A 24,223-nucleotide genomic window follows, 5' to 3' on the forward strand; every position below is an offset into this window, starting at 1 on the left:
GCTCGTTGGCTGGAGACATAGCAAATCTGAGTTTTTATTCCTGTTTCCCTACCCATAAAACAACTGTCCTCCTTCATAAAATGCTCTGAGCTACAGGGGTGAGCTTCACCTGTAGACCAAGACTGGAGCTGAAAAGCAGTTTGTATGAGCTAGGCACAATTTCATCCACCTTGCAGCCTCCCCCACTTCACCACCTGCCCCAGGCCCCCCCAGCCATGCCAGCAGAGGACACTCACATTAAGGACAAAGGGGCCTCTCTGCATTTTGGATCCCGTATTTCATAAAGTGATGGTTTCTTTTCCGTGTCCTCTTACTCCACCTGTGGAGCTGATGGAGGGACTTTGATTTTTATCACCTCCAGCGTGATACAGCTCAAGGATCTTTCCGTAGTGAGGAAGTTTCTTAATTTGGCTCTTTTTTTCTCACATTCAGGAGCCACAGACGTGTATCGGAGCCATCAGGAGACGTCTCTGTGCTGAGGGCAGCTCTCCTGGACGTGTCTCCTTGGTGCACTGTGCCTGCCCCCTCCTACACCTTCCCTAACTCCCTTTCTCCTGTCACCTCCTGTTCTTGTCGCCTTCTTCGGATGCCTTCTGGCCGATGCCTCAGCTCACTGGTAGGGAGCTGCAGTCCCTGGGTAAACCAGGAACGTGATAAGCGGCCGGCTAAAATTATAGAATATAATATAAATAGAAAGTGGCACTTCTTTTTCAATCCTCGGTGCAGACTGTTCAAAATAAGCTGAAAAACCATGGTGAACTGTGAGCTACTGTGCTAGAAAATATACCAAAGCCCCAGTAAAATCAGTGAAGTGTCCCTGTCTTGGCTGGAGGGGTCAGAATATCTTTGCTCCATCTTGAGCAGGGCATCGAGGGGCTAACACTCTTTTTGCCACACACATGCTAGAGCTATGAGCAAAGAGATACTTAGGAAATCTGGAATATGAGCGTAAATGCACAGACACAAAGGGATTCTTAAGCTTTACCTCATAAACAAATGTCTTCTTTGTGTGATCCACGGAAAGAATCAGCAAGTGCAAGGAGGCCAGCACGACGTAGTGCTCACACATCTCCTGTTGAAATGAGATCGGTCGCACCTTTCCTCTAGAACATTTCAGTTTCCTAAAAGGAAATTACATCCCCCCAAAGCTCTTTGCCTCCCCTTGCTGCCTGACAGGTGTCTGTGTTGAGGAGCTCTGCAGTGTTTAACTGCTGGGCTGTCTTGCTCTCGGTCACGGTTTGGCCGAAGCTTTATGTCATTAATTTGTCATTTTTCATCATCTTGCCTCTGGGTGCTCTCTGAGAACTGGTAACCCAGACCATGGCATTCCTGAGAGACAGTGAGGTTTTGCTGTGTGCGTGCAGTCAGATAAACAAGGCAGTGTGGTTAGAGAGGCGTGAATCCATGGCAGAGCTAGGACAGGTCTCGGTTCCTCCTGACTTTGTCACCAGCACGGCAGTGACTGTCACACTGCTGGTTTCACCACTCACCACCAGCACCCGTGGAGAGGGTTCGGTCGTCACACAGGCAAATTTGAAACCGTAATGACCTTATCTCTTTGGGGAAAAGCATAAAAGAAACCTCTGACAAAAAAAAAAAAAAATAAAAGGATGTTTTTGTCAGAATTAATAATAAAAAAGTCATGCTGTTCAAGGAAGCAGCTGTGAAATCCTTTCAGCTCTTGCTGGCACTCATGAAAAAAAAGTTGAACTTATTAGCATTAATTCCAGGGAAAAAAAGGTCAAGACAAATTGTGGTTTGAGTGTTGCGCTGAGGTTTGACACTAGTTTGGACAGGGCCTGTGAAATCCAAAGTTAGACAATCTTTTCTTTCTCAAGGGAAAAATCCCCTGTGTATTACCCAGTGGTTGTGGTGCAAGGATGATTACCTCCATATGGTAACTCCTCAGAAAAACCCGGGAGGACCAAACGATTTCCCCAAGAGAGTGGATGTTCATCCCTTCCCAGCCAGTGATGGGCTGTGAGCTCAACAAGTGCAGCAGTTCCTCCCGTGTTCTTCCCCACAGCGCTTCTGCCTGGAAAAAAAGCAAAAACAACAAGCTCTTCTTGTAATCTTACCAGGAATATCCTGAAAAATGAGACAATTAGAGATGGAAAAATTGAAACTAGAGTCAAGCGATGGTGATATATAACTAACTGGCTAAAAGAAAGGGGAGGGGGTGTACTTTTTCTGCCCAGACTATGGGAGATAGGGATGTTGGCAGTATGTGTGAATTTGCATGGATCTCTTCCTCTCTCTTGGCATGTTCTCAGCAATGGTGATAAAACGTGGTCCCCGGAAAAATTCCCCAGCTGACTTGTGGTGACAAACTTTCACGTATGTGAAGCTGTAGAAAGCAAGCTGGAAAACTATACCTGGGCCTCGAAACAGACAGGACTGCTGATTATTTGCTGTCAAAGTAAAGGGAATGTTACAGCACTTGGCACTTTACTGTAATGGGACACTGCATCGGGATAATGCCATGGTGGGTGAGATTGACAGGACTCTGATTTCTTCCTTGGTTCATATGAATCTCTGCTTGTGTGACCCTGCTGCTCATACCTCTTCTGTCTCCGTGGGGCTTGCAGGGTCCTTGGGCTGGAGGGATCCCTCGCTCTGGCCGTCTGAGATGGACCACTTTCTGAAATGGAAGAGGAGATGGAGAGGCATAGAAAGGCACTTTCACATGGTGTTTAAAAGAGAGGGATTTGTGCTCAGTCAGCAGACAAATTTATGGATTTCTGACATAATTTTTGTGTATGCTAAAATATTCTGTTTTAGGCATGAAGACTGGCTGGTAACAGCTCAGTGAACTGTAGGGAAAAATGCAGTAGATGCAGAATCAGAAAGCAGGCATGTCAAGGAATAACAAAGCTGAACCTTTGGGAAAGATAATGCTAAAGGCCCCCTCACATTAAGCAGAAACTGTGGCCTGAATTCATCAGAGCATTTAGACTCATTTAGGCTTTTCTGCTGGCTTTGTGTGGGAAGGATGACGGAGGCACTCTCAGCGTGCCTGCCTGGATGGACAAGGGAAGAACAACCCCATGTCCTGGCTTCTGGTGAAATTATGGAAGGAAACATAGATCAGCACTTGGTCTGGAGTACAGAACACTTAGGTAGTATGGCAACAGATGGAAAAGGCCACCAGAAAGAGGAGGGGATTTATTTTTTTTCTTTCTGTTTGTGGTAGAGACAATGGCCTTACCTGCATTAGAGGTTAGCTACTGGGGAGAAACCATAGCTTGCCTGGGACACTGCCGAACTTTCATCACTGGAGGTGTTCAAGGACAGGCTAGACAAACATCTGTCAAGCAAGATTTGGGAAGAGCTGAGGCTGCTCCAGAGGAGGGAGCAGGGCTAAGGGCCTCCTGAGCTTCCTCAGGCCTCTGACTGCCTCTGGCATGTGTCACCGAGTGAAACCATCTATTTCCGACGAGACGAGAGCAGTGCTCGCCAGAGCCCCAGGACTTGGTTGTGGTTGTTGCACGGGCAGAAAGAGCGTTACATCCCTGGCAGGGGGGAATATTCCCACCTGCAGGTTCTTAAAGGACTGTGACACCTAAGGGGATCTACGAAGGAGAAGTAGGCAGGCTCTAGTTAGAAGTGCCTGACATTTAGCGTTACTGTAAATACTATCTAGAAAAGGGGAAGAAGCAAAAGCTCTTTTTTTTTTTTTTTTTTCTTTCTTTTATTTTTTTTTTTAAGGGAGCCATTTGGCAAGCAAACACAGACATCGGATTTCAGTTGTCAGCACCTTTCTCTTTGATGGTTGGCACTTCTCACACCCCCAGAACTGCTTCCTACCTGGTCCTGCCTGTCTTCAATAGCTCCACCTCGTCCTGGCTTGCTCCTGCAGACCCAGCCTGCCTGGCGCTCAGGCTGCAGCATCCCATCCTCGGTCACTGGCTCCCCCGTCCCCAGATGCTGGCTTCAAAGTGATGCTGGCAGTCAGAGGATCGCATGAATGTGCTTGAATGGCAGTCAGTCAGAGTAAGGACAGGAGGGGAAGGAAGCACGCATGCACCCTTCCACTTGCTGCTCATTTACATTCTCCTTGTGTTAGCAGCAGCAGCAGCATCTGAGATGTGAAAGCATTTCCTGTTGGTTTTAAACCTCTCGCCCCCCTCCTGGTCTCCTTGGTCCCCCAAGCGTCATTGCTTCCTGCTGCGATGATGGCCTCGATGTGATAAGCATGTGCTGCTCTGTGGTTGTCACCTCAACCAAATGAAAAACGAAAGAGACTCTTAATATAACGCAGTTAAATGTGCAAGGCACAGCTGGGGAGGGAGGGAGTTATGGGACCAGTGGGGGGGTTCTGCTGTTGAGCCCTGGGTTTAGTCTTTGCAGCTGATCTCCCTGCCTTTCTGGAGAATGACTTGGTAAAAAACTTGGCTGGTTTCTGGCTTGCACCTGTGAGATCAACACTGTTTTTAAAAGGGATGGTTTTTAATGTGGTAGCGGTGGTCTCATTTTCTGTAATTTTTCTCTAGTTTCTGGCTGGCTGCTTTCTGCAGAAGAACAAAACAAATCATTGCCGGCATTCCAGTTCACACCTTCTCTTTATACCAACTAAAAAAAAAAGAGCAGGACACACAGTACGTAGAAGTTTAGCTTTTATTTCCTTTCTATGTTTGAAGTTGTCGAAACCCTCTTGCTCTGTGGTAGCTCAATGTGTTTATCCGTGGTGGTCGAGGAGCTGCACGTGTTAGCTTAGGAGATGGTCTGTTAGCAAGTCTTTTTAGGCAACAAGGCAACTTTTCTTTTCGAGCAACTGAGTTTTTTGGAAGAAGCGTCCATCTCTTTGGTGGGGCTGTGCCCAAAGTAGCTGGCACTGTCCATGTGTGGCCGCAGGTACCGTCCCATGCACAGCCCAGGTCTGAGCTTCAGGAGTTGCTTCTGGCCAAGGTCTGCAGCGTCCTCGTTGTAGAGCAGCACGAAGTGGCAGCGTGTCTCCAAAGGCAGCACGCTCTGGCCTTTCAGGCACTTGTTGAAGATCTCGAGAACCAGATCTGGAAGAGAAGCTGCAGTTAGGAGATGGTCTGAGCACCCCGGGGACAAAATGCACCCGAGCTCATCGTGTCTGCCCACGAGGCAGCTGCACACAATGCAGCTGTGTGTGTGGGCCAGGGGGGAAGTGGTTTCTAGCCTGTGGCCTCCGTGGACTATTAAGACAATGAAACTAAGAAAATAAAAACACAGCCCCCATGCTCTTCTTGCATTCACTTCAGCCCCACTGGCAACACTTTAAGGAAATGGTAGGGAAAATATTATATAGCTGTTGACAGTACAATACGGAATATGAATAACCCCACAAAATAAAGGCAGATATGTACAGCAAGGTAACTGTATTTATGAAAGAAAGCATGAGTAGGCTGTCACCAGTATGTGTCATGCAGAAAGAGATGCTCCCTTTACTGCTTCTCCTTATGCATATGGAGAAAAACACAGAAAACCAGGGGCAAGAGGGACCTTGAGGGGCCTTCTGGTGCACCCCTCCAGGTAGGACCACTTCTAGTTAAGGTACATAAGGCTGCATAAGGGTTTTTTCTGTCTTCGTACAGTTCAGGTAACAGTTGTCAGCCAAATTGGTAAGGCACAGCAGGAGCTACAACTGCACCGAGCACTGCTGCGGCTGTGTAAGGTGCGTTGCACAAACTGACCTCAGCTCTGTGCAGGCAGAGCAACAAGCATGGAGAAAATGTGCAGGTGCACCTACAGGGTCACGTATGAAGGGTTAGACTTTTATACATAAATATATAAGAAAGCATTTCTACAAGTAATCATAACAAAACAAAACAAAACAAAAAAAACCACTTATTTCTATCTAATGGGAGCATGGCTAACGAGACCTTAGCTTTTCTGGATCTGTGTCATGTAGAATTTCAGTGCTTTCCATATGACATGCACTCAGCAGCAAGATATCTTTATTCCAAGGCTATTTTGCAGCTACAACTGATATCAACAGGGATCTCCTCCGACAAGCAGCAGGGTGATATCATTATCTGCTCTGGCCACTGTGATTTCTTCACTTACCAAGACTCTCGTAGACCACAGCGGGGATGATGTCCCTCAGGACTTTGCAGTCGGTGTGTAATGCAGGGTTCGCGTTCATCTCCAGAAGCCAGACCTAGGAAAGATGAACATCAATCAGGAAAGCAGGCTGGATCCACTCAGAGTCACAGCAATGCCATTTGACTGGCTTAGCAAACACCTGGAGATGTAAGAATATGAGTAAATCCCAACAAGGTGTCCTGGCACAGAGTGCAGGTAAGACAGCATTTTCAGAAGGACTTGAATTAAATAACATTCAATTTTGCATATATTTTGTTACTTGAGAACAACACTACATGTTATTTTGTGTTTCCAGCTGATAGGCTTTAGATTAAACTCCTGCTCTACAGGTGTGCAAAGGCACCCTATCTCTTAACGTACTAATTGCTGTAGTGGTTTTGAGTTGAGTTTTTTGGGTCATGTGAAAGGTACAAGGAATCTAGGAATCATGTTTTGATTTGGGGTAGAAATGGGGTCAGAACTGAGCAAACAGCACTGAGTTCTCAATCAGCCCTTGGCCTTGATTTCCTGGGTGTTGGTTTTAGGTAGAAGCCACAGAAGATACTCATTTTTTGTATCCACATAAAAGTTTCATCTCTATTTCCCTTTGACATGGCAAAGTATGCAGCTCCTAGCTGCAGCATGTGATGGTCCAGTTACAAGTCTATGTGAAACCAAACAGTTGACTCAAATGTAATTCTGTTTACTATTTCTTTTCCCTACCATGAAAGAAACTCATCTGTTCACTTCCTGCCTTTGCCATATGGTGCTGCATCTTGTATAGAAGACGTATAGGAATTACTTGATTTTTTTATTTTTTTTTTTTCAGGAAGGATATTTAATCATGCAACAGCCCCAGGCTGTTTTAATTGAATTTTTTTAAAACATATATTCTCTCTCTCTCTCTCTCTCTCTCTCTCTTTTTTTTTTTTTTTTTTTTTTTCCTTCTAAAGCAGCAATGAGTTTGCCTGCACGTAACTGTGAAATGTGGGTGGTAGATTTTGGCAACGTGATAGCTTTCACTTTTGCACTTTGTTTTTGCTGAGAATAAAATACAACAATAATTTTCGCTTCTTTGAAATACTGTATTGAAACAAAAGAGAAGACTGATAAGTGAGGGTGGTGAAATGTCTGTGTTTTTTTTTTCCAGAGGGGAACTGGGACAGCTGCTCAAAACTAACCTGCTCTGCAGATGCCAACAGAGGGCACCTACGTTACATTCATTTTTCTTGGCAAACTTTCTTCTGAGTAAATTTCCTTTTTCCTATTAAAAGTTCATAAGGTTTTCTGCTGACAGACAAACTCAACGAACCTTTATAATTGTCTTGACTAGGTTTTGGTTCCTTCTCCTTCAAAACAAACAAAACTGATGAGCAGGAGGAAGTGTTCGCATCTATCAGACTGTGCATCTTTTATATTGTGCTACTTAAGAGTTTCCCAGGTTTTTAAAATGCTTTCAACAACCAGGACAGGTTAAGAAATGTTTTTTTGTTCTATTTCAGGGAAAGCAGAGAGAATAAAGCCAAGATCCAGCATATCCATGTGACTACCTGCAATGTTCATGGGGAGTTGTGTACAATTAAAACACCTGAGACTCCTCCCTACATCTGGTATGCAGGAGCCTTGCTCCAAATTTCATAGCAAACATGGCAAAGGAGCCAAAACCCTGAAAATCTGTTCTTGACCTCCTAACCATAGATTATCCTTTTTCTTTAGGCTTTCCAAGTGATAAGAGCTATATTGGTGCTTGGGTAAGCAGTGCTGCTCTGGATGCTTCTGCTGGTGATGAGGTTCCTGCTCCCTGGAGCCCACCAGCACAATTGCACATCAAGGCATCACAGGTAGGCTTAAAAACCTTAAATAGCACGATTTTTCCATAGGCCCTCAAACAGCATGCCAGCTGCAGCCTCTAACTGCATTACACCAGGATCTGAGGTCTCATTCCTTGTTCTTTGTGTAGGGCCAGATGCAGCATGAGCAGATCCTGCAGAGGTTGGCTGGAATGTGCTCAGAGCCCCAAGCTGTCCACAGCAGGGCTGCCTTGTTCTGTGTTCCTGTAGCAGCAGGAGTTCTAGGGGCCTGACCTCTGGCTGGAGCTTTAAGCAGCACAGAAATGCCAGTCGGAAACAGGAATAAAATAACTTGTTCTGTGCTCTGTGTGGCGTGGGCACATCCAGCTCTGCAGCATCCTTGTGGTACCGGGGTGGATGAAAAGCTGTATCATTCCAATCCAAGGGACTAGCCCTTCTTTAGCAAAGGATTTGAGGGTTATCTTTTTTTTTTATGTACGTCTATCACGAATTGGCAAATGGCTTATCTATATTCAGTCTCTTCTCTCATGATGGATAGCTGAATTTCTTTATGGCTGATGAAAAATTTACACATTTTATCTTCCCAGCATTTCTTTGGAGAAGCCCTTTTGCACCACTGATGCAATGCTTGCTGAAAACAGGTTCCTTGGGCTTTTAAATCACGGTGTCCAAAGCTGTGTAGTGGCTTGGGCATTTACAGTACAACACAAGGAAGCTCCAGGAAAAAAAAAAAAAATAGAAAAAAAAAGAGAGAGAGAGAAAAAGAAACAGTAACAGTAAAACCACATCCATCACTTTTGCTCTCCTCTTCAAAGTACTTTGTTCTTCTCGGTCTCCATATGAACATGCAAAGCTCTGCAGAAAGCTGTGGTTTCTCTGCAGGCCCAGCTTTCATGATTTGTGCTTCTGGGAACTCTGAGGCAGGAAAGCACCTTCCAAGGACTGGGCCAGGATGCTGCAGAGTCTTCGAGAATTATTAGGAGTGATCCTGGGGGCATTTGTATCTCAGATAAGGAGAAAGGAAGAGCATGAGGAGCTCTAGGACTGAACACAAGACCACTTTAAATCAATGTAAAGCAAATTCTGCACATGTCCTCAAATAGGATGCCAGGGAGCATAAGGCTGTTGTGTATTACAGGTGGAGAGGGCAGGATGTCAGACCAGGAATTGTAATGGTAACTCACAGAGGACAGAGTTCACTGCACAGAGCAGTGTTAAAAAATAAAACTGTTGGTTTATTGCTCCCCAATGGAGCATAGACAAATCTATGCTTAAATAAATGCCTAAATTTCCACTTTACCCTCTCTCAAATGCATGTTCCAGGTTCCAACTGACTCCATCACCACTAAGCGTCCAGAAATCCTCCTCATTCTTACTGATAGCACTTGTCAAGAAACATATTTCCTTTATCTCTCCGTATGTAAAATGCATGGGGATGTAATGGTCTTTAAATACTCAAGTTTTTAACTAGCCAGGTAGGGACTGCCACAATAGAGTGACACTGGATCTTCTATTCTACTTAAAGTTTACACAGCCGGGACTTTGCATGCCAACATTGCAAAAGACAATTGCCTCTGACATTCGAGAAGCACCACTTTCTGTGTCTTTCCCATTTACTCCTCCTTGCTATTGACTTCCCAGACAAAGGAGGCTATTGTCTGGGCGCTGCATACATTAATTCCATTCTTTCATAGGGTTTGCTGTTCCCACTGCCCTTTGCTGGAATATGTTTGAGTTCCTTTCTGCTTTAGCAACAGCAGAATCTGCCAGATGGCTTTCTGTTATGTTTAGATCAGGTGGGTTTTGAAGCAGCTCAGTCGCTGTATTTAGCCTTTCCCTTTCCCTTTCTTCTGGCTTTTCTTGCCTGAGTTTCATTCACTCTTCACGAGCTTGAACTGTAATTCTAGCAGGTTTTATAGACTCGGCGGGCTGACCTATTGCTAAATGCTAAACCTACAATGAACGTGGAGGTGCTGATGCTGACATGGGAATCGATAATGACTGATTCTGCCGTATGCTGAAGGCGAGTCCTTTCTTGGGTACTCAGCTCGTGTAAATCAGTAGACTCCACGTGACATTAGCAGCATTACAAAATCATTTGTGCTGGCTGATTGCCTGTCATGTTTGGTTTCTGGAGAGATAAACAATCTGAGCGGACATTAAAATTCCAATATGTTTGCTATCAACTGAGTGGACATCACGATGCCCATGCTTCTTGCTGTGAACGCTATTTTACCAAGAAAATTCTGCAAAGAACAGTTTCTGCTGCAGTAAATATTTTTCTTCCCCTCCTGAGCTGTTAATGCCAGGGTTTCTCTGTGCAGTAGGTGTGCAGGCTGTATAGGTGCCATGTCTTGATGCTGGACAATGGAACTGGGAAAAAAATAAATCCTTCACAGCTGGCTGAATGTCTCCTCTCTTTAATTCCTAGTGCCAAAGCCCGTGTCAACCATTCTGCGCTGCGGGCATTAGACACCTGGCCAATATCATACTTAGCATTTGGCAATATTTTAGTCATACCTTGAAGTTTTCATCGATTAAAAAGTCGCAGCCAATGAGGTCAAAGTAGCCCAGTTTGCGATCCAGTTTGTGCTTGGCCGCCAGGAAGCACTGCAACATGATCTGCTGCATCCTCTTCTGAAAGACAGGGAGCAGGGATAACTGATCACTGTCAATGCCAAGGGCACGGGAGTGACTGCAAATCATTGCTGCCCTCCTGGTTTAGGGACACTTTTTCTTCCCCTGCCTCTAGCAGAGCTCCTCTCTAGACTTGGAGGGCTGCTGTGTTTTAACACTGTCTGCCTGTTCCCTTTGAATTGATGGAAACTCCCTTTTTAAATTGTTTCTCCAGAAATTGGTGCCTATAGGGATATCAACCCTTGTCCCTTACTCAGAATGGGCTGTTTATGCAATTTTTAATGATGATTTTTAGCGAAGGCATCATTAGACTCAGGCTGATGAGATGAAGTCTCATGCACTCAGATAATTTCTTTGCTGTGTTTCCTCTGTGAGACAGGAAGATGGTAAGAAATCAAGTCAGCTGAGTCTTTCATCTCTCCTCCATGAGAGGTGTCAGGCCCTGATGTGCTTTTCATGTGGCAAAGTCGTGTCAAAAGTGAAGAGAGAGACCAAGCCAGACAGGGAAGAGACCACTGTAAGGGTTGTTAGTCCCTTTGCAGGCTAAGAGGTCTCTCTGGTGTGTACGTTGGTTTTCAGCACAAGACCACAGCACTGGGTGAGGAACGTGAAGAACCGAATTGTGTTTTTATGCCAGCACGTACATTCACAGTCTCTTTATCAGCAGTTTACCCATTTTATTAACCACTAAAATTAAACTCTGTGTGTCTTGATTTCTGTGTTTATCATCTGCAGGCAAATGGTTACCATGGGACCATCAATACCTCTTCGCTCGGTGCATACGTTTCCTTAGGGACTCCACTGAACTGAAGGTTTTCCTCCCTACTCCAGTCACCCTAATTAGGCAGACTCACACCATACACTCGCTTGCACTCACAGTAAACACGGTGAAAACCCAGTCCTTGGGGAGGCTGTTGGTTTTCGTGAACTTCTCATTAACGTAGCTGTTGAAGTGCTCCATCCGCCAAACCGTCTCATCTTTCAGCTGGCTGTACAGGGAGTTCTTCTTCTGCATGTACTGCAAGGCAAGGGACAGAGCAAAGGGAGGATTAGGATTTTGGCAGACATCAAAGCACCCCGAGTTTTTCCAAGGAGCTGGAGCTGAGATGAACCCCAGGATCACGTTATTGACATGGAGGGATGAGAGCCCCTCACCAGCAGATCTAAATCTGAGCAAGTGCACTGGGAGGCACTTAGAGCACTGCCCCAGAGATGAGCCTGACACATGGACAGCACGGAGACAGCTATCCAAGCTCTCTGTCAAAGCAGTGTTTTCTCTGTGTGCATGTATGATGCATCTGCATCAGTGCTTGGCAGATGGGCAGAGGTGTTTTCAAATCATAGTCATGATATTCTTTGGACTAAGTCTGGTTCCAAACAGTTCCTCTCTTCCACTGTCTCATTAACCCCTAGGTCAGCTGGAGCTTATCACTCCCGGGGTAGGAGGGGAACAAGGGTAGAATCAACTGTGACTCGAAGCCTGGCCTATTACCAGCTGCTCCTGTAAATTTAGTTTCCCTCCTCCCAGCAGGAACCTAGGTAATTTATGTTCTGCTAATAAACACCTGTCCTTTGTTTAATGTCGCTTGTGCCATGGGATCCTACCCAAGCACCTGAATTCCCGTGTGGATAGCTCTCTACCTGAGCAAACAAACTATTCCAGGAAAACAAGCAGCGTACTGATAATAGCATATATTGCAGGAAGCAGCTATAACCTGCTGTCCTGAACTGTGCTCCTACAGGAACTGTAAAACTCCAACAAGAACTGAAGTGGGCTTCTCTCATAGCTCCCTAATGCATATTTTTCCCATTTTCAGAATACAGTGTTACACTGGGAGAGGGGCTTTAAAAGCAAAACTGTTTTCTCCCTTCCAATTCTTTTCGTTCTCTTAAATTAAGGTGAGTTCTAACTACTGAAGTGGCTTATATGAAGGGGAAAAAAAACCAAACTCAGTTTTAATTAAGAAATTCATCTATTTTGTATGACAAAGTGGGATGGGAATATGTGCCAGAGGAGTCTTGGTGCGTAAATCTCATTTGAGAAGCCAAGGTGGAGATTTAAGAATGACGGCTTTTGGAGAACACATCTGCATCTTACATCATTATGATTATCACGTTTAAACACAGCAAAATCCTTTAAGATCAGCAAAATCCTTAGCCAAGTCTAAGGCTCATTTGTGCTAGGTAGCCACTGTCAAAGGCTTCATCTCTACAGATATATGAGAGAAAAATGCCAGGAGGAAGAGGTCCAGGGAAGGAAATTGTCAGCATAAGCAGAAAATTGGTCCATGGCAGAGAGTACTACTTCTGTTCAGCCTCCATTTCATGGGTGCACGAGGCATATTTTCAGCCTTTGAAGGCTTTTTTTGCTTCCCTTCTCTGTAGTCCCTCCTCCCCTTCTTCTGAGCTAAGTGCACTTGGTTCACCTGGTTGGTGAGATGAACGGTCAGGTCGTCAGACATGGCATCGTAATTGGTGCAGGTCAGGCGGACATAACCCTGGGCAAAAAACAACACATAGGGTGCTGTGCAGGCAATGAGCAGGTAAGACCGGACATCAAACTTCTTCCCTTCCAGGAGCAGAGGCTGGTGGATGTACCTGTGAGGGCAATGCAAGACATGTCACCAACAGGCAGCCCTAACACAAGGCATGTTCAAAGCTCGCCCCCAAACCCACAGCCAGTTCATTTCACACCACGGAACAAAGATGTTTGTCCTTGTTTCAACGTTTCTTAAGGTGAGTGGCAGCAGAGGGCGCTCAGAAGAGAGGCTAGAAGTGCTAGGAACGGATTCCAGAGGAACAGAAGCTGTGCTGAGTCTCAGAAGGTAATTAAAGATTTACTAATATTTACTGGAGAATACAGAAATTTTGTCTGAACACAAAGAACCCTTCATGCAGCACCACTGCTTTTATTGCCAGTCTGATGTCATCTGGGAATTGTTTCCTTTTATCATCAAAGGTTGCTGGATGCCCACACAAATACCAAGAATAAGCTGTTAAAACAATCAGTGCTAACAGTTTTCAAAGGTGTGTGGAGCCTCGTTATTCACAGCCTAAGCCAGTTCCTTGCTATTAGAAATCAAGATGAGCACTCAGGTAGGGTAGCTTAAACTAGTTCCTAGTTTAAATAACTGCATGCAAGGCTTTTGTCATGTACAGAAAGGTAGCACCTGGCCTTTTGAAGCCCTGCTTAAATTTCCAGACAAAGGCAAACTCTTTCTGATGGCGAAGATCTGCCTTGAAATGACTGAAGTGCCGATTCAAGACAGACTAACCAGAGAAACAGCCTCTCTCCCACAAAAATACGTTGATGGGAAGATGTGGTATAAATATATTAAACACCTATGGAACAAAATAATGCACTGGGGCTAGTATGGCTTAGTTAAGCACACTACTCACGCGTGGATTCCCAGGCTTCGATCTCTACCTTTGCACTATTCTTGCCTGGGGAGCCCTGCACTGCACCCTCTTGTTGGGCAGGTCTCCCTCGGAGCTGTGGAGCTTGGCTTGAAGGGTGTTGGCAGCAGCAGGATTTTTAAGGAGGAAAATTCCTCGGCCTTGGTTAGAGCAGCTTGGCTTGCAGATCCAAATCTGTTCTTCTGTAGAGAGAAGGAGTCTGTTATAATGACCTGTGGGGTGGGAAACACCGGTGTGCCAGTTCCTGGGCTCTGAAAATTGCTCGCTTCAACAAGTGAATGTATCTGCACACACACAGGCATCACTGATGGACATCAGTGGTTATTACTGTGGCTACATAATGAATTTCTTAGAGGAACATGCAACTATTTAAATTGGTTGCTACCACAATGAAGACTGTTCACCTTTGCAAAGCTCAAAAAAGGCATTTCTCTCATCTTTTAAGTCCAGGCGAAAAGATTCTGGGAAGAATTCTTCCATCTTCAGTAACCTATGGGAAAATCAAACACAAGTTGAAAACCCTATCCAATATGTTAATTCCTTGGTTACTTTCCGAAAAGGTGCTTGCAAGAAACTTGAGGTTTTTTTTCTTCTTGTAGACAGATATTTCTGTTTGTTTGTTTGTTTTCTTGAGCTACCTCCCTCCATCCACTTTCAAGAATATATTTTAACCTTAAGACATTCTCCATATGCTCATTTATTTTGAAAACTGAGATGGCTGCAGGTAACCGTGGTATAGGATTGCCTTTTTTTTTTTTTTGTATGGATATGTCAAAAATAGAGGACCAGAAATGGCAATAAACTGCTTTTATATTTACAGTGTCTCTGCTACAAGAGGTTGTGACCTTCCCAGTAGGAGAAGGCACCCAAAAGAGGGGAATTATTGCGACCACTGTCTTTGGAGACCTGGCCTTTGTACAACTCTGGATATTTCAATCTTTAATGTAGGTACTTTGGAGGAGGGGAGATGGGAGGAGTAGTGGGGAGGGTGGGGAAGATGATCTTCTGGACAATAAGGAAAATAAAACACCATATAATTTGTGTCCTGTACTTTTATGCATCCAGAAGAAGCTGCTCCTTTGTTTATGTGCTCTCACTTTTGCTTGGCATAAGTTTCTGCTCAAGGTTCAACTAAGTGAGAGTTCTTACTTGGAATTAGAGCTTCTGCCGACCTTTTTCATCACCCGCTCTTGCTCTCTCAGGCAGGATAAAAGCCCTATCTTACTGGTGAGGACTCTGTTGTTAGGAATCTGGTAGAGAAGCTGTTCACCTGTGTAAGGAAAAAGAAAAAAGAAAAAAAAAAAAGCTTGTTCTCATTGCCGCATGCAGGAGAATGTGGAGGGTGAAGCTGACCTGGTCACTGCTGACTCTCACTACTGGTGGGAGAGGTGGCTGGGCCCTGGGAATTTGGATGCACTGATGGGACCAAGGGTAGAGAGCAGCACTAAAAGCTGGCTGTCAGCACAGCAGAGCTGTTTGGCTTTTAGGGACTCCCTTCTCCCTAGAGATAGCCGGGCCTGGGGGGCGTATGGGGTGACCCAACTTGAGCTTTGCTGCTTTATCTATGTGTGCACCGTTGCCTGGAAAAGGCTGTGGGGCTGCCCCTCGCCGTGGGGCACTCTCTTCATGCAGAGCTTTGCCCAGTGCTCAGGAGGTGCCAGAGCAGGCTGCTCGCTGCTCCGGTGCTGCAGGGCAGCCTCAGCCCTACTGCTGCCTGTGCAGGCCCAAATCCACAGAGGGAGGGCCACCTTTCAGAAGTGATTATGACGCTTTGTGTTTAATTCATTTCAATGGTATCTTTTCTCCTAAAGCTGCTCTCTTGTCTAAAACCCTTTCTTTAATCACCATGGCAATCCAGCTCCGATATCCCCGCTGAGGTCTGCCAACGAGTTGAGGTTACCTGGTTCTCCTACCCCGCAGGTGACCTCCTCCACCCCAGGAGCCACAAGCCCAGCGTTCTCAAGTTTTTCCCACTGCCCTCTCCCACTCAAGACCCACTGGCACCTCTACCTTCTTTGAAATGGTAATAGGTCTCTCGGCACTTGATCTCACACCATTTCAGCGCGTAATCCTGTCTTCTGTTGTCATAGATACGCTGCCAGCCTCTGCGCTGGCAATAGATGCTCACACTGCATATGGAAAACAAAATAGCAAAGTAGCCCCCCTTCCAGTAACAAAGACTTACTTAGCTCCCGTCCCTTGAACTCCTTACAATTTTCCCTGGGAGCCTGACCTAACACCCCCAGTAGTCCCTGGGTGGGGGATAAGGTGGGAAACATTAATTAGGATGGCTGCAAGTGGACCTGGATGCTAAGGACATGGTGATTTTGCAGCACTAATGAGAACTTGCACCATTACAGCAGGGTTATTTCAAGCAGGATGCATGAGGTACCGGTGAAATAGGAATGATTTGCATTGCGGTCCAGTCTTAGCAAGGCACCTCTTCCGAACAACGCAAGGAGGGATGACAAGTAGCAATAGGAAAAGCTGTTTGTAGACAAAGCTATGGAAATTCAGCAAGGAGCGTGCTGTTTACAGCAGCCATTCTGTGCTGCTTGCTGGTGACAGCGTCTAGAGAAGAGTGTCAATATGCTGGAAAGGGAAAGATGAAACTTCTGATCTGACAATTTTCCTTGGGCAGAAATCTCTTCTTATTTTTTCTTGTTTTGCATTTAGCACCACAGAGTGTTGATCAACAACAGTGGTGCCTAGCTCTAGTGATGATGCTAGCAGATCTGCTATGTGGAGTAGCTAAGTGATTTTTGAACAGCCCCAAAAGAGAAACTTTCATCAAATAAACAGAAGTATTTAGTTTCTTTGCATAGAGATAGCAGTTAACTATTTTACCACAGCTATTTTTTCAATAGGTACTTTCCATCTGAATTATTTTAAAACCATTGCTCGTGTGTGCCACTCCAAAAAGACACCATGTAAAAAGGAACTGATTTGATGCTAATGGCTGATGTGTGCTTTCATATATTGTCACAATATTCTTCATATGAATTTGCTGAGAGGACCTACTTACAGTCCAGCTCCATTGGATCCACTGATATAAAAATAAGGTCCTGGTCCCTTTGGCTCCTCTCGTATCACTTCTTCGGGCTGTATTTCTCGAGGGCATGCCTTACCACGTGTTCTATTCTTGTGAGGCTTGGCTTCATCAAGCTCCAGTTCAGAGGCAGTAGAAATAGCTGCAAAAATTAAAATTGAGAAACTTCACATGATCTGGGAAATTCTCCATAAAACGCACGTGTAAAAAGGCAGCTGCTACAGAATAAAATACTGTAAGGGATCACTTAAATTGAATTTATAGCCATTGCTGGTGCAGTCTTAAAACAATTCAGACATTATTGCTGATGTAACCTGATGGTGCAATCAGGTAGTATATTAAGTGGAAAAGTGCCATAAACTGAGCAGAAATCAGCTATAGAAAAGCCTCACAGACTGCCAGGTCTTGGAGTGGGGGGCAAATAAAGAAGGGCAAGAAAAGCCTTCTGAAAAGTGATAGCCATACATTGTACATTGAAACAGATTTCTTTAATTTTTTAAAGCCAACAGGAATTTTGACGAGCCCAGGATGTGACAGCTCTGAGGTCCCCGACAGGCAGCCACGAAGTGGAATGGCATATGGGAATTGTGGTGACAGTGACTGAAGGGGTGGGAATGAAAAACACCCTGCTTCAGATTGGAAACTAATCATGTCAGAGCTTGCCATGGTTCTGTTGCTTATTCTCAGCTCCCAGGGCTCAGAAGCTGATGAATATATAGGACATAATCATTTTTTCGATACAAAGTTAATGGGATCTGCCTAATCTGTAAAGTGCTGCTGAAAGTGCTGCTGTGTCATTTCTGGAGGAGAACAAGAGCGCTTGTATCTGGCTCTAGCAGTGGTGAAGAACTTTGACTTGTTGCCCTTCTAGGAATGATAAACCAGGCTGAAAACGCCAGTTGCAGACCTTCCTTTTTTTTTTTTTTTTTTTTTTTCCTGTATAATGCACAGCAAATGAACGGCTCATGACTACTTGTATAGCTCACATTTGGGTTATTGAGATGCAGATTACTGGCCAGGCATCTACGAAAAACATTTGAAGGCCTAACAGTTCCAGGGGCTGAGAAGCTACGCCTCCATTTTTTATTGCACATGCACAAGACCTTTGGGAACAGTAGAGCCTGGGAATAGAAAAAAAGTCTTCTCCACCCTAGTGCTGCTCCCCCTGGAATGGGGCGGTAGTAGGGAAGGAGGCAGCAGGAAGCCAGCAGATGACAAGACTGGAGTTATCTACCCTTTGGACTGCTCTTTTATCATTGTTTTCTGTATTACATCCCGTGATCGCTTGAGTAAAACCTACTAACCCAGTGACAAATCTCCTTTCAATTGGAGCAAAGGTATTGGGCGTTGGTATCTCGTATTTTACAAGCATTTTATGTCTTCGTTGCACTCCTCTGTGAATGCAGTGCACCAGGTGCAGCCCATGTGGTTTCCCACCAGGCTCACACACTTGGCTCAGTTTATTTTGGAATACATGAAGTTGATTGCAAACTCTTCAAGGCGGGACCCACTTGAAATTTCTGCTTCTACTGGCCAACAAGGGGTTCTGACTGTAAAAGCCCTTAGTGTTGCACACTACAGCAATATCCATGTTATTATATTATTATTACGCTAAGTGTCAGGTCAATTAAGTGGCATGCAGGAGAGCAGCACAGCTCAGCTGTTTGCAGCACATGGAAGTTTGTGCCTCCCTGCTAGCTGCTGGCATCTTCCACCTGAAATTGTTGCCCTCCTTAGCACCGTGTGGTACCATGCTGCTCTTGCTACTCTTTGAGATGGGAATGTGAATATTTATTTATCTATTCTTAACATTTAATTGCTTGGTCATACCTCCTGTATGAGTTTATGTCTCTTAGCATCCCTCTCTTCTCCTGGATTGCTAAGAGATCACCCGGTTTTAAGCAGTCCCATTTACCCTGGGATGTGGGCACACGAGCTATCCTGCAGTGACTGCAGTGCTCCAGGCTGCTCCTCCATCAGTCTGAACACGTTCGTGTCTCTCCCTCTCTAATCTCTATACAGAGACCCAGGGGATGGGAACCTCTTATCTTATTTTCTAATTATGGAATGTCCTGGTGTTAAAGATGAATTTTCATTTCATTGAATCTGTTGATAGTTACTATTTTAGCATCCCATTAGCCTTCATCGGCATGTTTTGCACCCTCAGATGACTAATTGCTAGCAAGGTAAGTGGAGCCAGGCATGCAGGGGGCATTCCTAGTGCCTGGCCATGCCCATTTCACCTCAGGCTGCACACCTGACCAGCACAATAAAGCTAAATCTAATCATCTTCTAATCATCATCAGACAACCACTACCCTAAAGCTTTCCTTTTTATTAAAAAGGTGTTCATTTGGGAAAAAAAAAAAGTGTATTTTTACTGCCAATGCATGGAATTCAATTCAACAACAAATACATCAGAAAAATAATAATATTGTTTTAGTCATTGCAAAATTTATGGCATTACAGACAAATTATCTCTTAATAAAATCTTTTTTTTTTTTTTTTAGATGAACTGCTTGCTACTGGATAGGTTGTGTTTTTTTTTTCTTCACATTTTCAACAAAGCACTTACAAGGTAAGCATAAAATATTTTAATTTCACTAATGTTTGCCAGCCAATATTAATTATTTCAGTCCTGAATTATTTTAGAAGCAAAGTGACTGATTTATATTCACAGGGTTTATCTGCAAAGGTATAAATTATGTGCAGTATGCCTGCAATCATGCTGGTTAATGGCCAGCACATTAGTCGGTATAAGAAGGTGCAGATCTCTTCATACTGGTATCAGCTCAGATGCTGGGCATAGGATTTGGCACAAATAATTAAACCAAGGCTACAAGAATCACCTCTGCCAGCTGATAAGGCCTGAGCCCGTTGCTGCTTCCTTCCCTGTACCACGGGGCTGGTGTTCTTCTGCCTCTTGGGGGGCACGGAGGCCATCTCGGCGCCCAGTCTGCAGAAGGAAAGATTGTGGTCAGCCCCCTGGCCAGTGCCACCAGGGATCTGGGACGGCTGCAAGGGGTCCTCTCCTTATTCCTATACACAATAGTGTCTAGTTTCTATGTACAGCTTCTGGAGGGTGGCCTCGGCGGGGGAGGATGTGGATTTCCCAGTCACGTCTGGAGGACAGGCCTGGAACATTCACACTAAATGCCATAAAACAGATGAAAATGGCTGTTGGGCTTAGAGCTGGCCACTGCTGCCCTTAGATGACACAAAAAGGTTTCAGCATCTTACTGATAAACTGCACCATGCCGTACCTCCACAGAGATCAGAGAGGCATTCTGCACAGCCACAACTTCTTGCCTTTCAGCCCCTTCTCTCTGGGCTGAAAATGAAATGAAACCGCGTTTGTTTGCTAACAAAAAGTAGTGGGAATTCTAACCTTTGCTTGGCAGTTTCTAAACACTTTTGGAGAGCTTTAACTGCTCCCCGTCCTTCCTTCAGCTGGGAGAACTTGCACTTGACTTCTAGACAGGCCATGAAGAGCTCCTAAAGAAGAAAAGGTCCCGTGGTGGAGCAGGTTCGTGCTCTGGAAGAGCGCAGGCTGCCTTCTTTCATCGACTTGGGGGTGGTGGAGCCACGGCACGAGCAGCAGCTCAGAAACCCAACCTGCTGCTGCTCCACGGAGCTCGAGATGCCATCGCAGAGGCCCAGGCAGCCTTCAGCACTCTGACCACGGGCCGAGCTCCTAGCAACAGCTGCCTGGCTACTGCTGGTAACCACACCAAGGGTTCTGGCTCTAAAAAACGCGCAGGGATTGCCACAGACACGTGTGCTTTTGGATAAAGGCGTCCAGTGGCAGAGCTGTTGAGCAAATAGGTGCGGGTGGCGGAGCAGAGCTGTGTAACAGAGCCAGCAAAGCCAGCACTGCTCCTGAGTGACTGCTGCCTGGCACGCTTGTGCTCGGTCCTCTGTGGCTTTCCTCGATCTTCTGAAGGTCAGGCTTCGCTTTTCTTGTGCCACCTCCAGGCAGCAAACTGGGGAGGCTGGTTTCATCCTCCCCGCTGCGCAACCTCTGATAGGACAACGGGTAAAATACCAGAATATATAGGCATTAAATAGCAGAATATATAGAATTTAAATAGCAGAATATATAGACTTAAAATAGAATATACATACTTCATCCATAATGTGGCTTTCCTGGCAGAGTTTGCGCAGCTCAGCACTTTGTTGGACAGAGTACTGGAGTCGATCCAGTACTGGAGGAAAGAGTTGCTAACGGGGTAAAATTTGTGCTCTAAATCCTCCTGCTCCTTTAGAGGCAAATCCTTCTGCAAGCTCCTGAAGAGCATCTCGGAGGCCAAAAGCAAAATGCTGAATGCAACAGCCCTCCAGAGCCAGCCAAATCCTCTGCGTGCCAAAGGCGAGGGTGCTGCATTGCCAAATGCAGCCGTGCAACAGAGCTGCAGCTGCAGCTAGGTTCGGTGCTGACGTGTGCCTTTACATCACCTGCACGCTCTGGGCATCATCCTTCTGTGGCACCCGGTGCTGGTGGGACTGGGCAAGGGGTTCAGCCCCAGCCAGAGGGAATCCTGCCCGTCAGACCTCTCCAGATGTGAGCAGAGCGAGCTGAGGCACAAAAGACATAAATTCAAACATACGCAAAAAATAAATAAATTAATTAAATAAATACAAAAATACGTAATGTGAATTAACTGACAAATGCAGAGATTTCGCCTGGAATTAGGTTATTGATTCCCTTGTATTGCTTTACTGTGTCACTGAGCTGTAGCTACTGCTGAGCTGAGCCTACAATAATCAGGGATTAATTGGATGTTAAGGAAAAGAAAGGGAAGGCAAAAGGAGAATTCCCCACTTCACCTCAACCTTCATAAATTCCTGTGTGTGATTCAATGAGCCTGAGGGTGCTGGGACAAGTATGGGAACGGAGCAACTCCATGGTTTTGGGTCCTTCCCCAAAATAAAATCCTTACCAAATGGAGTGCATCCATTGCTAGTTTTATGACTAAATGAACCATTATATGACTTTGGTCAATTACTGTTTCTACAGGAGTCTCTCCTCCCTTACCTTTTTTTTTTTTTTTTTTTAAATATTAAACTGTGAATTGTCTGAATGCAGTGAAAAGTGGCTAACACAGTGGGACCTTGATTTTTTTTTCTAGCTGCTGCTGTATGCTACCAAACCAGCAATAACGGAGGGTTTGACACTTAAAAGAGCCTCGGTCAATAATATAAAGATAGAAAGGCCTACTTAAGTAGCCTTAAATTCCTCTCTAAATACGGATTTTTCTGTCCTTCAGATGTAGGAACAAAAAATAACTTTTTTTTTGTGTGACCTTGGCTAGGTGTGCAGGATGAGTTGGGTCATCTCCAGGGTTAACACCAGAAGATAAAGCCTGGAAAGATCTGCATTTATTGCCAGGCTTTCACACTTTTGTTTGCAGGCACAGCAGCTCAGTTACTGGTCTGAATGGAGAACTTTGGCCACGTCTGCCTGCAGCACCTGAGCTGCTGAAATCTGCTCTGCAAAGAAGGGGAGCCCTGGCCACGGAGCAGCTCCTCACGACCGAGACCGCAGGGAGGAAGAGTGAAAATCCAGCTTAAAAAAAAAATTTCAAACATAAATATATATATATAGAAATACATCATGTGGTAACAGCCCCTCTGCCCCAATAAAGCAGGGATGGGGAAAGCTGCTGGCAGGTGGGATTTGGCACAGCTTCCATCCTTCTCCACATTGGCCCAGCATCCTCCAACGTGGACGTGCCAAAGTAGCATGAATACCCTGGCACTCCTCCCCCGTGTCACGGTGACCTTCAGGAACATTCTCCGTCTGTTCCTGCTGGCGCACAATGCCCCGATTAGCTCCAACAGCTCCTGCAGCGCAGGGCAGGATCCTGTCCTCGCCTTACCTTCCACCTTCCTGGATTACCTCTGGTGGCCAACCCGGGGCTTAATCTCCCTGGTCACACCGAGAGAGAACAGCGTGGGGTGGGAGGGCGGCCGTGTTGCAATCTGCACCACGGCAAATACTTTCAGTAAACGTTACACCCTCTAGGAAATGTTGCCTAATTGCAGCAGGGGAGCGGCCGACAGTTAGGGAGCAAACCGTGGGCTGCCTCAGTTTTCCTCTGAGCACGGCACAAGGAAAGGGGAGAGTCATTACCAGAGAAAGTTTAAGTATTTATTTCTACTATGTATTTTGTGATCCTAACACAATTTTACACGCATTTTGGACACCTGGTTTCCTCCCTGCTTCTGTTTGAATATATATATACATGTATATATTTTAATAATGTGCATTCATTACCAGAAAAGATTTAAGTTTTTATTTGTACTATGTATTTTGTGATCCTAACACAGGCGATTTTACACACACTTTGGACACTTGGTTTCCTGCCCATTTCTTTTTGAATATATGTACATATATATTTAAATAATGTGCTAACCTTGTAATTCAAAGAGGCTGCGACTTCTTTCGAAGTGACATCCATTCCCCTTCCACCCACCTGCAGGAATGTAACACAGCGAGGCCTCCGAAATCTGCTGAGTTTTATAGAACTTGCCCAATAGGCTTAAAAGTCATTAGAGAAAGAAATAACAGCCCAAGTGATTGTATAATCCTTATTATGCTGGAAAACCAGGCCCAAAAAATACCGTGCAATAGAAAAGAATGCGTGCTGCCAGCACAAGCAGTTATAGATATGCTAAGACAGCACATGTTTAATTCAAGGTGGTTTTTCTGCCAAAGGGTTTCTGTGACATGATTTGCTGCACAAACAACGTTTGAGTCATCTGTTTCAGGAATCACACGGTGGGGCAGCTTGCTGCTGCGTTTTGTCTGTTTAGTGTGTAAAGTTGGGTTGTTTCGGTGTGATCGGCCCATTTGCATTCCATGTTTCCCATCCTGTAGGATCCATATGAGGTTCAAGTGTAAGGAGCTAGTCCCTTGGCTATGAAATATATCAAGATTTGTATAAGAAATAATATTTCTGCTATAGAAGATACAATAATAAGGTTATATTTCTTTTCCAAAGTTCTCATGAAATCCAAACTACAAAAGCAAGGAGCACAATACTAAGCCAAAATTAAAACCCAGTAAAAATTAGAATACTAAATGGGAGAAAATTCCTTTGAAAAATAAATGTTCTGTGTCATTTCTTATGCTGAACCTCAAGGCAAACCACTGAGCCTTGCCCTTCACCAACCAGCAACAGAAAGCTCACAGCCCATAGCCCCAGCACATGCAGCAGGGCTCAGAGGGGCTGCATCTTCCTCCATAAACAAAT

The 24,223-nt window shown here is 45.0% G+C and overlaps 1 protein-coding gene across 1 annotated transcript; it reads right to left on the reverse strand.

Annotated features, from left to right (window-relative positions):
- Nucleotides 1-4,628: 4,628 nt before the first annotated feature.
- Nucleotides 4,629-21,265, reverse strand: TTLL10 (tubulin tyrosine ligase like 10). The gene is given in 14 exon segments (XM_032201684.1): nt 4,629-4,793; nt 4,795-5,012; nt 6,037-6,130; nt 10,386-10,502; nt 11,380-11,520; nt 12,929-13,100; nt 13,930-14,101; nt 14,324-14,409; nt 15,069-15,189; nt 15,930-16,048; nt 16,945-17,110; nt 19,808-19,923; nt 20,356-20,462; nt 21,140-21,265. Coding segments are annotated over 14 exon segments (1,920 nt in total).
- Between the last annotated feature and the right edge of the window lie 2,958 nt (nt 21,266-24,223).

This window comes from Aythya fuligula, chromosome 21 (genome assembly GCF_009819795.1).
Source record: "Aythya fuligula isolate bAytFul2 chromosome 21, bAytFul2.pri, whole genome shotgun sequence".
NCBI classification, from domain to species: domain Eukaryota; kingdom Metazoa; phylum Chordata; class Aves; order Anseriformes; family Anatidae; genus Aythya; species Aythya fuligula.